The sequence below is a fragment of the Gossypium raimondii genome, chromosome 5 (genome assembly GCF_025698545.1).
Source record: "Gossypium raimondii isolate GPD5lz chromosome 5, ASM2569854v1, whole genome shotgun sequence".
In the NCBI taxonomy this organism is placed as follows: Eukaryota; Viridiplantae; Streptophyta; class Magnoliopsida; order Malvales; family Malvaceae; genus Gossypium; species Gossypium raimondii.
Genome location: NC_068569.1, coordinates 1,895,001 through 1,910,314, shown reverse-complemented (window position 1 = coordinate 1,910,314; position 15,314 = coordinate 1,895,001). Strand labels below are relative to the sequence as shown.

At 32.5% G+C, this 15,314-nt stretch overlaps 2 protein-coding genes across 2 annotated transcripts; one reads left to right on the top strand and one right to left on the bottom strand.

Annotated features, from left to right (window-relative positions):
* The first annotated feature begins 528 nt into the window (after nucleotides 1-528).
* LOC105768904 (uncharacterized) lies at nucleotides 529-1,748 on the top strand. The gene is made up of 2 exons (XM_012589169.2): nucleotides 529-842; nucleotides 1,135-1,748. Exons 1-2 carry the CDS (start codon nucleotides 633-635, stop codon nucleotides 1,321-1,323), a joined length of 399 nt encoding a protein of 132 aa, XP_012444623.1. The 5' UTR covers nucleotides 529-632; the 3' UTR covers nucleotides 1,324-1,748.
* A 2,793-nt stretch (nucleotides 1,749-4,541) lies between these two features.
* On the bottom strand, nucleotides 4,542-6,761 carry LOC105768902 (ras-related protein RHN1). The gene is made up of 8 exons (XM_012589166.2): nucleotides 6,521-6,761; nucleotides 6,313-6,390; nucleotides 6,060-6,227; nucleotides 5,733-5,781; nucleotides 5,570-5,643; nucleotides 5,320-5,413; nucleotides 5,115-5,222; nucleotides 4,542-4,868 (listed from the first exon to the last, which is right to left on the bottom strand). The coding sequence occupies exons 1-7, from the start codon at nucleotides 6,557-6,559 to the stop codon at nucleotides 5,122-5,124; spliced, it is 603 nt and encodes a 200-aa protein (XP_012444620.1). The 5' UTR covers nucleotides 6,560-6,761; the 3' UTR covers nucleotides 4,542-4,868; nucleotides 5,115-5,121.
* Nucleotides 6,762-15,314: the final 8,553 nt, after the last annotated feature.

The following is a 15,314-nucleotide window of genomic DNA, read 5'->3' as shown; positions in this document are numbered from 1 at the left end:
GTTAGGTATAATGATAAAACATATTACATACTCAATGAAAAATACAAGTTCAAACTTTGAAGACGATATAATCGGAAAAAATAATTATAAGATATAGTAAAATGAATATGAAAGAAAAAAAACTATAAGTGGATGTATTCAAAATAGCCAATGTTGACATTTTCATACATTTCCTCTTATTATGAAGTTTAGTGAATTATTTTAATTCTGTATGGGAAGTTATGAAACTATCATATGCTTTTAATTAATATTTAAAACTAATAAATAAATAATATATACCTATCACTCTAAAAACTAAAAGTTGAATTTGGTTAAAACTAGTCTAACATTCTGAGCCCAATTTTTGGGGTCAACTCTGAGTCCAATTTAAGCTTCATTTGGGACGAAAGGTGAATCTAAAATGGCACTAAATCAACAAGTGGATTGGACCACCCATTAGATAATATAGACCCATAAAAGTTGATAGAGATGCTGAGCCTACAGATGTTAAAATTGTGGCCATTGGGTATTTAGGGGCTGAGTGCAGGCCGTCCTAGCCGAGACGAACACGACTCGGAGATAAGGCGGTTAACTTGGTACTTCTTTTATTTTTGTTTGTTTCTGGGGAAACTGTTCCTACCAAGAAACCAACCATGGCATCATCCATTTGCCTATCGTTATTGCCGCCTTCCAAAACCCTAGCGCCGGGTTCATCCACTTCCAGTATACGCCGTTGCAGATGCTCCCTCGTTGTCTCCTTTTCTAAATCCCATAAACTGACGATGAGAAAGAGGCTGCAGGTGGTTTGTATGGCTCCCGAGGAAGAAAAATTGACTCGTCGCAATCCCCTCGATTTTCCCATTGTAAGTTCATGCTCTGTTTATTCAGCTATAAGTAGTTTTAATTGCCTTGTTAACAGGACAGGGAAATTCCAAATTAGTGATATGATATTTGTTTTTAGCTTTGTGAAAGAAGAATAAGCCTCAGCAGGATTTTTATGAGATGGGTTTAATTTTATGCAGTAATATTCGATTGGGGTAGTTTTGTTTGGTTGATGGGTACTGTTTAGATAATTCAATCTTGGTTTTTTTTGTTTGGAATTTTGTTTCTTCAAGACAGTGTGATTAAAAATGAGCACCTTGGTTCACATGGCAGGAGTGGGAGAGGCCTAAACCTGGACGCAGACCTGACATATTCCCTCAATTCAGCCCTATGAAAACACCATTACCACCACCAATGCCGTATGATCCCCCTGAAGAAGATGAAGAAGAGGAAGAAAAGAAAGAGGAAGAGGAGGAAGATCCTGAAAAGGAAGAAGAACCTGACAACCCTGAGAAACAATAGTTAGTATTTTTGCTGCTACTTCAATTTTGCTGTTTTTAATATTCAATGGTGGTTACCACTTTGCTTATGTCCTTATAATAGATGGAGTAGATAAGATGTCACAGTCATCCATTTTAGAACATGGAGTTGAGTGGTATAACCATATTCGAGTTGAGGGGATTGTGCAGGCATCTTCTTGGGATTTTATTGTCTTGTTAGGTTAATATAGGGAAACTTAGGTCAAAGTTCCTGTTTTAGAGTGTTGTAATCCTAAGTCTTTCTTATATGATTATACTAGTTGCTTTCGAATACCTTGTTCTTAGTTGTTATGTTCTTGTTCATTTGTTTGCGGGACTAGAATTTATTGATAACATGAAATTCAATGTTGTCAAATTCTAAGTTTGAGATTTTGAGTGCAATAATACAACGAAAGGGTTAAGAGTTCATGGATGAAATTCAATGAGATATACAAGGAATGGTGTTGATTCGGGTTCTGACTCTAAAACTGCTTCTCATGCATCTATAATGTGAATCATAGGATTCCAGTTACGCAAAAAGCTGGAATGATTTTTTTCATTAAGCATTTGATCAGACTTCTGAGGCTTCATATAGAGTTATACAATTAAAATGCCATTTCTATATTTGGAATTGATAAAAACTACAAGGATAAACTTAGCAGCATTCAACTTCATCATCTCTGAAATGGCACATTGAAGAAATACCACATGATATGATTTTTCTGTACAGTGTGAAGACATAATTTATAGAAATGTAAGATTAGTTGTAAGTGAAGACATAACTTATGGTAGGTCTGTCAGTTGCACTTGTTTGCACGCCCAGAAAAACGACCTGAATAATACTCAGCGGCTCGTTTTGGGGGCATGATTCCAGTGATTCATCCTTGAGCTCGAGAAAATCATTTTGTTTCCACAAATCCCATGCCTGCCAGAGTTGATGTCAAATGGATTTACTCATGCTAATCTGCAGTTATGCTTTAAGATTGAGATTGGATGTTGTCATTCACAACAAATGACTGAGAACTGAGCAGGAAAAATTCTGAATTGGGCGTATTGACCACGATACTTTTTTTGGTTGTACCTTGCTCTATGTATCAAATTACGGCTGCGGTTACTAAAGTCTCACGAAGAGTTGCTTACGCATTCCCCATGACCTAAGTCTCACGAGATTCCCCACCTACTGTTTCCCTCCAAAAAGGAAGAAAGCAAGCTTTCTATTGTCTTACCCTGTAATTACTTTCCCTCTCTGTCGATCCTCTCCAAAGAAGTTAAAAGAAAAGGCTAAGTAAAACAATGAAGGGGGCATCCTAGGTAATCATGGGTGCAACACTGATAATGGTGGTTAGCCTGGCCATTGTATTAGCTTTAATCATAGTACTGCTAGCTAAGCTCTATTGCTCTGTCAGCGTATATACACTCTGCTGCCAGCCCTATCATTACCAACACTGCAACTGCTGCTGCCACCCCTACAAATACTGCTTCTTCCTTTCCTCCTCTTGATAACCAAATTCAATCAACCAGTCCCCTTAGTAGCTTCTATCCACAAGGAGTTATTCATGCACCAAGGAGCTTCCTTTTCCATGCAGTTCTCCCTTTACATCCTCAAGTTTTTAAAATCCTTACCCAAGAACCAAACACAAGCCCACTCATCAAATTGGCTTCTTATCTCTTGTAACTCCATCAACTTCCTTTGCGTCTTCCCCTAACCCTGTTCAAGAAATCTCAACACGAGTTGGCACCGGAACTGCTACTAATTGTAAAGAAAAAGCTAACGGTACTACTCCTGGTCATGGTGTGGATAATTTCGTTTACATATCGAATCCTATTTACAACAATGATGTTGGCTGCAGCATGCCAGATACTACGTTTGAGAGGTCGGATACATCGCCTTCACATTTAGAAAACAACGGTTCTAAGGCTGAGCTTTCGATGACATTTCCTTTGAGTCCAATGAAGAAGCTCCCAGCTCAGGTTTGTCCTGTTTCTCTTAGAGATGCTAGGTCTTTAGTCACTTTGGGCAGTGGTTCTAATAGTAATAATGGTCTTTCATCATTTTCATCGGGTTCTCCATGCTCTTCTCCTTCATGGTGATTAGGGTTTCTGTCAAAGTTCAAAATTAGCCGGGGCATAAGCAAAACCATTTTCTCTAACGTTTTCAAAATTCTAAGAGCCATTGCTAACTAAAATTCTTACTTTCTCATTGTTTTTTTTTTTTTTTGAAGAAATGCTTTCTTGGATTCATTTGCTTATTGACCGTGTTGTGGCGTTTTTAAAATAGCTGTTGACAGCAGAAAACAAAGTTTAATGGTTTTGTTTCTTTTTCTTTTTTGGCATTCCAGTAATGCATGTGACATTGCAAAAAGAAGTTAGAATTTTAATTTTTCTTGAAAAACAGTAAAAATATTTCTGTTCTAGAGGGCCTTGAATGGTGATTCTTACGGCATAGAAAGGCCAAAACCACCAGCGAGGCTTTGCTTTTGTCCACATCATTTTAATGCCATGTCTTGTTGGTTTCCATGAGTTCTATAGGGTAAAGAAGCTTCAGCTTCTGAAAGTCGACCCATTCTTCATTGTATTTGGGACGTTTCACCACAGAAGCAACAAGAACAACTGGTTTTTGGTCAAAACTGTAGTGAGAACTCTTGCATTTCGGTCAAAAGTGTTTTTGGAACCATAAAAAATATTAAACTGACAATTTTTGGAGTGATATGTGCTTTTGAACGTCAAAGCAAAAGCTATTTTTTTTAGCATAAGCATTTTTAGGAACAAAAGACAATTTTAACTCTTATAAAATATTCTATATTGGGTATGTAATTACTTTCCTATTGAAATTTATTTTAAATATATACTATTATATATTTAAAATTTTATTGATTATATTCCTGAGAAATAATACTAAATTGAGGCTATCAAGTTGGTACCCTTGCCTTGCTACATGGGAAAAACAACAACCTTGTAATTGAAAAAAGAAATAAAAAAGAAAGCAACCCAGCACTGGACAGTCTGATTAGCCAGTTTTGAACCTTTGAGACACTTTGTAAACAAAACCATGAGCTTTAATCAACAAAAGTGGATAATATCTTGTAAGTTGGTAGAGATGGTGACTTTTAATACCAAAGTCGGCTCTGAGACACTAGTTGTTGTCTAGATCCTTATCGGAGAGTCACGAATCCCACGTCTTTTGTATACGGTGACTTGAAACTTCGAAAATAATGCAATTGATACTAGAAAATCAAACCATGCTGAAAAGCTTATAAATTATAACAGAGGATCTGGAACCGCGGCACTGGTTACCGAGTCGTCTTACTATACAGAGAAAAACTAATTGGACATAATAAACACACTATTAATTCAGTAATCAAAGTCATTTTTTTGCTTTGAACCTTTATTCATTTAGAGATCCATGATCATCTCTTACACAAAATGAGCGCATTTGAAATTCATATAAAGCTTTTCCTGTGTTTCAGCAGTGTACGTGCATATAGGCACAGCCAATATTCATTGAAGCAAATTCAGCCAGGAACCAGCATAATCTTCAGTTTCGATGACCTGCAACAATTTCTTTAGCTGTTAATTAACAAGAGAGGCCTAAAATGTATTGCTTGTAAATTAAGGGGAAATGCATTATATCTAGTTAGTATGACAGCAGTGATTCCATCGCTCCAGGGGAAACTAAAGCCCCTAGAAACCCCAGACATGGAACCTCAATCATGGTAATAAGACCTTCATGTCTTTAGTTGACTGACAGATAGTGATGAAATCATGTTCCCAGATTTATTCAGATGCAAAGCTAACCTTTGTATCACGAGGAGCAACAGAATAGCCTTCTTCCGCTTTCTTGCCGTCGGCTATGCAATTTCATTCCACCTGTCCGAGAAGGAGCAGCTTTTGCCAACCTCTTTGCTGCAAGAAAGTATGTGAGCATAAGAAACAAGTTCAGAAGATGCTTGCCAATTTACATCATATAGGAAGCAAACGGCTTATGAAACACAGTATTTACCTATTTCGTAGAAGAGTTCGCTGACATTCTGTGCCGTCTTTGCAGATGTTTCCATGAAAGTCAAACCATTTTCTTTGGCATATACTTCACCTTCCTGAACAAAAACATTAAAACTCACTTAAACACATACAGGGATTACTTGTCAGTGGTGATGCAGTATGCAATTATGAGTAGAGCGGCATTTAATCGCAATATTTCGAGTTGGAAAAGGTAAAATAGATGATTGAAGCGGTTATCAGATTGCAGATACCTCATTTCCCACCGCTCTCTTTTCTTCCAGGTCGACCTTGTTTGCTACCAAGAACATTATCAGATTCGGATTTCCTGAACCATTGTAATACGAATCAAACAACATGTTGGAATATGAAACATGCTTGAACTAAGTAAATTTTAAGATACTATAAGTCAATTACCTCGTCTTTGCAGTTCTTGAACCCATTTTTTGGCACGCTCAAAGGATTCCTGAAATACCAACACCATCATTGGACAATCACTTACAGAGCATGAACGCATGGAGACACTAATATCAAAGATAGGAACTTCAACTCAGCTACCGGATAAGCTATGGTACATTTCTTATAACTAGATATGCAGGTATGGCATCTAGACCAGATACAGTTACAAAGAGACATCAGCTAATAAACTTATAGGGACATCAGTTATAAAGAGATCGAAGCTTAATCATAACTGCATAAACATGTTAAAGATAAAATCGGATAAAACGCTTGAGAGGAAGTTACCGAGTTTGTGATATCGTAGGCCACGATGGCAGCTGCGGCACCTCGATAGTACATAGGAGCCAAGCTATGGTATCTCTCCTGTCCTGCTGTGTCCCATATATCAAACTTAACCGTGGCTTCGTTTAGAGACAGAACCTGAGTGAAGAAGGCAGCTCCAATTGTGGATTCCTATATTACATTTACACTTGCATTAGATGTATATATAAATACATATATATACCTTAATCATATGTTAAAAAAAAAAGATAAAAACCTGAAAATCAGAAAATTGGCCTTTGACAAATCTCAAAACCAAGCTTGTTTTCCCAGTTCCCACGTCCCCAAGCAGTACCTGAAAGAAAAAGAATATGCTTCATCAACACATTTTCATGATCATAATTTTGGTTCAGGCGACAAGATCATGTTCTTCATGAAAATAATTCCATTTTTAAACCAAAAAACAAAGGGAAAGACATACCTACCAGCTTGGCTTGTACGTTCTTGTTGCTTGTTCTTGCCATTAACGATTTGATCAAGGATTCCCAGAAAACAAAGAGAAAATTATAGAGTTTTAAAGGTAGAGAGAAACTTTGGGATTTAAAAGTGTGTTGAAAAGCGAAATGGAAAGGGTCAAAAACTGATAATTAGAAGATAAGATTACAAGAGGGAAAATGGCCAACTCCAGGAGCGTTTTTATTGCTTCCAGGTAAGTGTCCAACAAAGATTATACCCAGAACTACAAGTAAGAATGGAAACATAGAGTGGGAATAGCAGTTGTTTTTTAAGTGAGACCGGTAGTTTTGGCAGTTGACTGGTAAGTTGGTGTTCATTATCTAGTGGTTTCAGGCTACAGCTGGAAATTTTTTATTTCCTAATTTTGATTTTAAAAAGGGCAGCCACCTCTGATTTGGATACAAATACACGGAACATCATCAATGTATCAATGTAAGTGAACAAAGCTGTTGGCTTAGCTGTCCGGTTTACAAGCTGGGATTCACGGGAAATTCTTAATTTTCCCGAGAAAATGCTCGTCTTGGCTAGAATATGGATTACATGGATGCCAATTTGATCTTATATTACATGCATATAATTAGCCAATTTGATCTTTAATGTGCTTTTGCCACAACTAGAAGATTTAGCTGTCAATCATACATGTAGAGGATTTGGCTTTTTATTTCTACACAGAACCTTGTTGCATTGAATCCAGATAGGAAGCTCTATATTAGCTCCATGTGACCCATTGGCTGGATCTCAAATTCTCAATGTCTGATCCATCATTTTTGTTCAAATCTGTCAAATCTGAAGCAAAAATGACTGTAGGATGATGCACTTTTCACATCAAGAATCGGTAAAAAAATATATTCTTATCCTTGCAACAAAGTATTTTATGAATGTGGGATACAATTATATTTCAATAATTCCATCATAAATTTCAATTTTTTTTTTCAAAAAGAAAAAGTTTATATGAAACAGGATGCCATGTCATCCTGTATTCAATGACATTTCAATAATTTATTTCATGTTATTCATACATAATATTAGTATTTTTTTAACTTAAATCTTGAATCTAAACTCGAACCCTGAATCTTGAATCCGAATTCTGAATCGTAAACCTTAAATTGAACCTTGAACCAAAAGGCCAAGTTTAGGGTTCGAGTTTTGAGTTCAAGTTTGAGGTTCAGGATTCTAGGTTTTGAGTTCGGATTTATGATTAAAGATTCAAGTTCGAAGTTTAATAACATGAAAAAATTTATTAAAATATCATTAAATAATTAGAAAGAGGTATAAGATAATGTGTCATCAAATTGAACATAATATGTTAAAATTTAAGATAAAAATATTAAAATAACATAATAACTCAATTTTATATAATCTTTTCTCGCACTAGCTACTTACTAATATCTAATTAGTCATTAAATGTTTAGCGTATCATTAAAGTTGAAGAATTTTTTCTTTTAATCACTGCGCCGATATAGTGACATGGCATTAAATTCTGTCAATTGACCCCACCATATAGCACTGCAATCCCTTAGACTCATCATCACATTGCACCTTTGTCCTAATGAGAATTCTTTCTTACATTCCCTTTTTCTCCACCACCACAACCACCAATTCAACCTCAAACATGGGTTGGCCGTCTCAAAATTCAGACTTCTCCATGTTTGAACCAATGAACTCTCAGTTTCAACATCCATCACGGCTTTTTGCTACCTTATCAGAGCCCACAATTCCCATACAGTCATCCCATAGAGCAGGCTCCTATGTACCCTTTCTATACGAAGCAAAAGGTGTTTGAATTTAGGGTATGGAAGGAACAAGAGATAAGAACCATGGGTCCTTATAGAACAGAGCTTGCAAGGATTAAGAGAAAGTTGGCATGACAAAGAAGCCTGCAATGAAATGCTAATTCAGGGGCTTCAACACAGGTGGATGCCAGGAGACTGAAAAACTCTGGCGCTGGCATTGATACAAATAAAAACAAGGGTAGTACCAAAAAGGATCCATACAAGTTTTGCATACCAGATAAGAAGGTGGATTTTTTAAAACTTGTTGATCTTTTGAGTTTTAAATTTCATTATCTTCACTAATGACTGAAATTGTTTATAACTTGGAATAAATAACGCAGAGTCTGAGGGTGCTGCTAAAGAAAGAGTTGAAGAACAGTGATGTTGGGTCCTTTGGGAGAATAGTTCTTCCTAAACTTGATTGATCCATTATGCCATTCTCAAAGCTTGTTCTTCCACTTTAAAGCAAAAATGAAAGAAACAAATAAATAATAATATAATAATATAATAATGACAGAAATTAACCATTTCTTAAATTTTAGTGATTAAATTAATTTTTTTTATAATTGAGTGATAAAACAGAAATACGTATATCCTATTTATTTAATATTTTTTATTTTATTATATATATACATACCTGTTGATTTTAATATAGGTGAGTAATTGATACATTAGTAGTTAGTGTCGGATCTAGAAATACGATTTAGGTGGGACGAGTGAAGTCAGAAATTTTTTTGGAGGAGTCAGAATTAAATTATATATTTTTATGATAGTAAAAATACAATTTCGTTATTTTAATAGCTTATATCTTTATAATTTTTAAAAAATTAAATTAAATTTTATATTTTTAGGGGTCAAAGTGTGCTTTTATCATTACTAATTTAAAATTTTATATATTATAAAGAGCGTAAATGAAAAATTTTTCATTTTAGGAGCTTAGATCTGCCCCTGCCAATAGTGTCAACTGTCAACCCTCTAACTCTGCTTGTGGAGTTAGAGTCTAAAATCTTCACCGAAATTTATTGATAATTGAGGAAAAATATACCTACAAAACTTATAACAGCAAAGCAAAACTACTTCTTTGACCTTTTTAATTTGAAATGTTTGGGATGCCCTTACCAACAATATGACAACTTTGGCTCTCTATATTAATTGTAATTAAGAAAAGTAAAACTTTGAGATTATTATAAATTTAAAATCATGCATATTAGCTCCTTTTTTTTTTTTTAAATTAAAAACATGTATATATAAATATTTTATTTTCCTTCAAAAATTGAAATTAGAACATAAAATTCAAATTTAACTAGAAGACAGAGAAAACCAAAATAAAAGTCATAAAACTCCTAAATATATAGAAGTGATGGTTTAGTCATGGTCCAAGTGGAAGAGACATTTTACCAGAAAAATACTACTATTCTAAGCTAACGACTATTAAAAGAACACAAGGGTAGCCAATCACGACCGGTGAGACCTCACACTTCAAACATGCTTTTTTTCTTTATTTAAATATCATAAGTCATAACTATAAATAAAAATGGGTCTATTTCTGCCTTCACTCTCTGTATTCTTCTGATTTTTGAAACATAATCCCTTCACTCTTTCTTTTTCAGGATAATATTTTTTTTTTATACTTGTATTTTTTTTCACTTTGGTCCTGAACTTGAATTTTGTCAAGATTTGATGATGAGACCAATGTTACTGAATCAGACAAACCGATAATTAATCGATTTAATAACAGCACAAACAAATGAATTGAACTGATTGACTCAAAAACTGCTTGACATTGATAAAAATTAAAAATCGATTAAAAAATCAACAGTTGAACAAGTTGAGCCGATTTAATAAATTTTTTTAGATTTTTATGAATTTAAATTGCTTCTTTAATTATTGTTGATCCGATGTCGAACCAATCAAATTGGTTAAATGAAGAACTAGTGGTCTGACCTATTCAACCATTTATTTGGTTATTCAAACACTGAATGTAATTGTACCAAATCGTCACCTAAAAATTAAATTTATATAAAATTTGTAATTTTAAGTGATCATGTGACATAATCTCATAGAGCTACATCATCAAATTTTATATTTTTTAAGTTTAGGGCCAAAATGGACCCTTTTATCAAGTCTAAGTGCCAAAGTGGATAAAAAGTACAAGTACTAAAATAAATCTAGTTAATTATTAAGTTCAGGGACTAAATCTTATATTATCCATTTTGGTATTCAAGTAAATAATAATATTTCAAAATTTAAATTTAATCCAAATACTTGAAAATAATTAAATTTAATCCTTGAATTCAACCCCACTAATCTAAAATTCAAATCATGGAAGAATATAGGTACAGAAGATAAAATTAAATAAAATTTTTTATCTCGATGAATATCTACGAGAAAATCAAATCAAAAAAAAAAAAAAACTAGCATATAAATCTGGGAAGTTACCTTAGAATCCTAGTAGGTCAATCTTTTATGGTTTTACGTAAGCCGCCAACTGAGTCAAAAATTCTCGCATCTACGACGACGCGTGCATCAGTTTCTAGACCTTTCAATTTTCTTTTCCCGGAAATTGCAGACCTAAACCTAACCCACAATAAACGCTCTCCCAATATAAATACCATTAAATTCCTCTCGCGAATTCACATTCACAAACATCCTTCTTCTCTTCGACTGCTCTTTTTTATTTTTCCGGTGAAAAAAAAAAACAGAATTTCTCGTTGATTAATCGTAGTATTTTGATTCGAAGATGAGGAAGTTGCATGTAGTTTCAGCCATAGGGTTCTTGTTCTTGGCACTTTCGCAGCTCAGTTACGGTCAAAGCATGGGTTCATCGCCTGCACCACTTCCGTCCAACGATGGTTCTGCCATTGATCAAGGAATTGCTTACATTCTCCTTGTACTTGCTCTGGCGATTACCTATCTCATCCATTGATGATCTTTTTTTATATTTTATTTTTATTGGTATATGAGCTAAATGATTTTTTATGTATTTTCTCCATATATCCAGTAGAGAAATTGCAGCAATTTTGTATTTTTCTTCTCTCCTATCTCTGTGTTGTAAATCTATGCAGCAAATAAATCCAGTTGAGAATTTGAGATCACATAATCATTTTACTACATAACTTTTTGCTCCTTGTGGAATTTGGAATATATTTAGATTCATATGGCCAAATCGATAGATCAAAACGTTTTTAGTTTTCTTCTTTAGGGGTTTGGAGGAAGATTAGTATTGCTTCAATTTTTTCCCTAATGCCAATAAAAGTCTTTTTTTTTTTTAATTATTGGGTTGACTTTCAATTGTATTTTGATTATAATTAATCAATTAATTACGAAATAATAATTTTTTATTGGAACTTGTTCTTACTACTTGAAAACACTCCTCGGAATAACATTTATGAGGGTTTCACTTAATCGTTAAAGACATCACCTTGAAAGTACTTGTCAACTTAGTGCTCGTGTTGACCTCACTCGCTAATTGTCATCTTTGATTTCAACTACTTTATTCCATTCGGAATGATTAAAAGGCTGTTCAATTGTTAATACTTAGCTCATAAATGCGGTTAAGGCTATAAAAGCCCATAGCTCTGACATAAGAAAGGGGATGCTTTTATTAAATTTCATTTATCGAAGTTGTCAATTTTTAAGCAGTAGACTTACCTGATTTTTTGGATGAGATCCTGACATATCTGGATTGAGATGTCTTCTTGAAACACATTTTGAATCACTTGATTTTGATTTCGGGAGTTTATGTATTTTAAATCATATTGGGTTTGGGTTTTATCAACTCTCATTATTTTATTATTCTGAATTTTTAATAATTATTAAGTTATTCCGAGTTTTTAATAATTATGAAATAGTTTAAGTTATTTAGGAGTTTTATGTCAACAAGAAAGTTTAGTTTAAAACTATTTATTGACTAATCCTAAGTTAAAGGATCGAGAAACTCAACAACGCCACTATTATTGAACAACTTGGAGTTAGGCTTTCCTTTCGCACTATTACGGATACGAAAATAATGGAAAAAGTTGGATTCAATTGTCAACTGCTCCTATCGGAAATAGGATTGACTACGGATTTGAGCTATATACGCATGGTTTCATAAAACCGTACTATTCTCCCTGTGATGACCCAAAATTCACGGGCATCGAAAAGTATGATATCGGGCTTTCCGTCTTAGTAAATTGAGTCATAAATAATTATTAGAAATAATTAAATTATGAGTTTAGTTGAGTGCTTAATTAGGAATTAATTAGGTGAATTTAGCCTAATTTAAAGTAATTAGGAAAAAGATCAAATTGAATAAAGAATGAAAGCCTAATTATAGATTAAAAGAAAGCAAAAAGGGCTAAAATGGAAATTAAGCCATTTATATGAAATGAGGCGGCATATATGCATTAAAATCTAAGATTTTATTTAAGTTATACATAAATATTATATATATAATTATTATAATTATTAACCATTATTATGGTTTTATATTATTATTATTATTATTATTATTATTAAATAAAGTAAATAGTAGACAATTGTATGGTAATAAAATATACATGTGTAAAAATTATATTTGTACATTTGTAAACTAAACACCTAAATTACTTATAATTTAAGTATGAAGATATTTTATAATTATTAATTGAATTAATTATATTATGAGATTTTTATATAATAAATAAATTAAAGACATGACAAGTGTATGATGATGATAAGGTACAAAAGTAATAATATTTATGTGTACAATTGTAATAAATGTAAATGATATTAAAATAGATATTTACTAATTATTATTATTATTAAGTTAAAATATTTATTAAATTAAATAATTAAATTATGAGATTTTTATTTGATAAACAAATTAAATGATGACAATTGTAATAAAATTATTGGTACAAATGTAAAATTATAGGTGTGACCAGATGTAAAATAAATATTGTTATTAAAAAGATATTTATTATAATCATTATATTATGTTAATAAAATAAATAAAATATAAAAAGAAACAAAAACAAAGAATAGAAACAGAATTGAGACGAGAAGCAGGGAGAAGAAGCGAAAGAAAAAGGAAAGAAAATAAAAGAGAAAACTAGGGATTTGAAGCTTGAAACTTTAATTGGTAAGTTTAATCAAGTCATTTTTCTTATAAATTTGATGTTTTGGAATCCAAGAGTGAAATACTCTTGGATTTAAATTTTGAAAGTTAATAGATTTTTAGTAGGGTTTATGTTGAATAAATGATGGAATTGAGGGTTTATTTGATAGAAATTTTGATTGGAATTGAATAAAGGATTGAATTGTAAACTAAGCTATAAGTTTTGAGTTTTAGGGATTAAATTGAAATAAATTCGAAATTAGGAAAATATGCTGAAATTTTAATAGTTAAATTTGAGTTTGGATGAAATTTTAATAGAAATAGAGTGTGAATTGAATTAGGAAAGTAAGTGAACTTAGTTAGGATCAAATTGAGAATAAGGAATAAATTTAATAGAATTTCAATTATTTATCATAATTAGTGTTGTAATTAATAGTGTAAATTATTATTATTTTCGTAGCTAGCAAAGAACCAGAAGCATCGGCACGGAAGGGAAAAGAGAAGATTATCGAGGAGTAAACTCGAGAAAATCACGGTTTGTATTACTATAATTCAAATCTATTTATTATTAATTGTTATATTTTAATTAAAAAGCATGGTAAGTAAAATTAGGTAAGTAATTGAAATGATAATAGTGATTTGAATTGAATCAAATTGAATTGAATGAAGAAAATACGTGAGTATTTGAAATATATATTGATTGAAAAATAATTAGTGATTTGAATTTGATTGGAAAATGAATTAAAAATATGAATTGAATAAAAGTGAATTAAATTATGATTATGTGTGAATATCTGAAATATGTATTGATATTGAATTGTATATTGATTAGAAAGTGGGAAGTGAATCTGAATTGAATTGTGATTGGATCAAAAGTGAAATTGAAATAGAAAAATGATTTGAATACCCTATTAACTAGTCGGGCTGAGTCGGATATAGTTGGCATGCCATAGGATTGGAAGAGTTCAGGAATACTTCGACCTCGAGTCAATGAGACACTGGGTGTCACTATATTTCTTCGGATAGATTCGATGAGGTACTGGGTACCAACTTTCTTCGACTTTGCCGATGAGACACTGGGTGTCAACTATTGATTCAAACTATCCAATGAGGCATTGGGTGCCATACTGGAGTGTTTGGTTGGATCCGTGTATCCACCAAAATTCGAATTTTGTTATTAGGGTAAATAATGAAATGATAAACTGAATGAGTTGATCAATCAAGCTATTGAAATGAAATGAAACGTTGAATGGTGAATTGAAATGTGATATGAGATTGAGAAATGAATCTGAGGTTCGAAATGTGTCCAAGTTCCAAATTGTGGATATATGATATTAATTGATGAATTGTTATTGTTGAAATATGAAACTTGAGTTTAAATTTATAAGAATGATTTTATACATTACATGTTTATTAATATTATAATTTGAATTATGGTAATACCACTGAGTATGAAATACTCAGCGTACGGTTGTTTCTGTGCGCAGGTGGTTAGAGTTCAAGGTCCAGTTCAGCATCCAGAAAGATCCCGACTCCATAAAAAAAAAAATTTGGTGATGTATTTCTTCCTTTTGTTTAAGTGGCATGTACTAGGTGATTGTACACGAGTCATATATATATAAATATATATATGCTAAATGATCTTGGTTGTAAGCAAATGGTTATAATCTTTTGAGTGATAAATAAAGTAGTGAATCAATTTATTAAGCATGATTTAGTAGCGTTTTAAAGTATAAAATTATTGATTGAAATATTGATATTGGGTTGTTTTTGGTTTTAAGTTTGTAGGGGGTTTTATGTAAAAATAAGCAGAAATATCGTCGAAATTAAAAAAAATGAAGCCAATTAGCACAAATTTATAAGAATTTATGATTCTTTTATATATGGTTCGTTATTTATTTAAGAATTATT

Excerpts from the sequence above, each read along its gene's own strand:
- LOC105768904 (XM_012589169.2), top strand. The coding sequence starts at position 633 with ATGGCATCATCCATTTGCCTATCGTTATTGCCGCCTTCCAAAACCCTA. Across the intron at positions 843-1,134 it reads ATCCCCTCGATTTTCCCATT|GAGTGGGAGAGGCCTAAACC; the intron begins GTAAGTTCATGC and ends TTCACATGGCAG.
- LOC105768902 (XM_012589166.2), bottom strand. The coding sequence starts at position 6,559 with ATGGCAAGAACAAGCAACAAGAACGTACAAGCCAAGCTG. Across the intron at positions 5,782-6,059 it reads CCTACGATATCACAAACTCG|GAATCCTTTGAGCGTGCCAA; the intron begins GTAACTTCCTCT and ends TTGGTATTTCAG. Across the intron at positions 5,223-5,319 it reads CGAACTCTTCTACGAAATAG|CAAAGAGGTTGGCAAAAGCT; the intron begins GTAAATACTGTG and ends ACTTTCTTGCAG.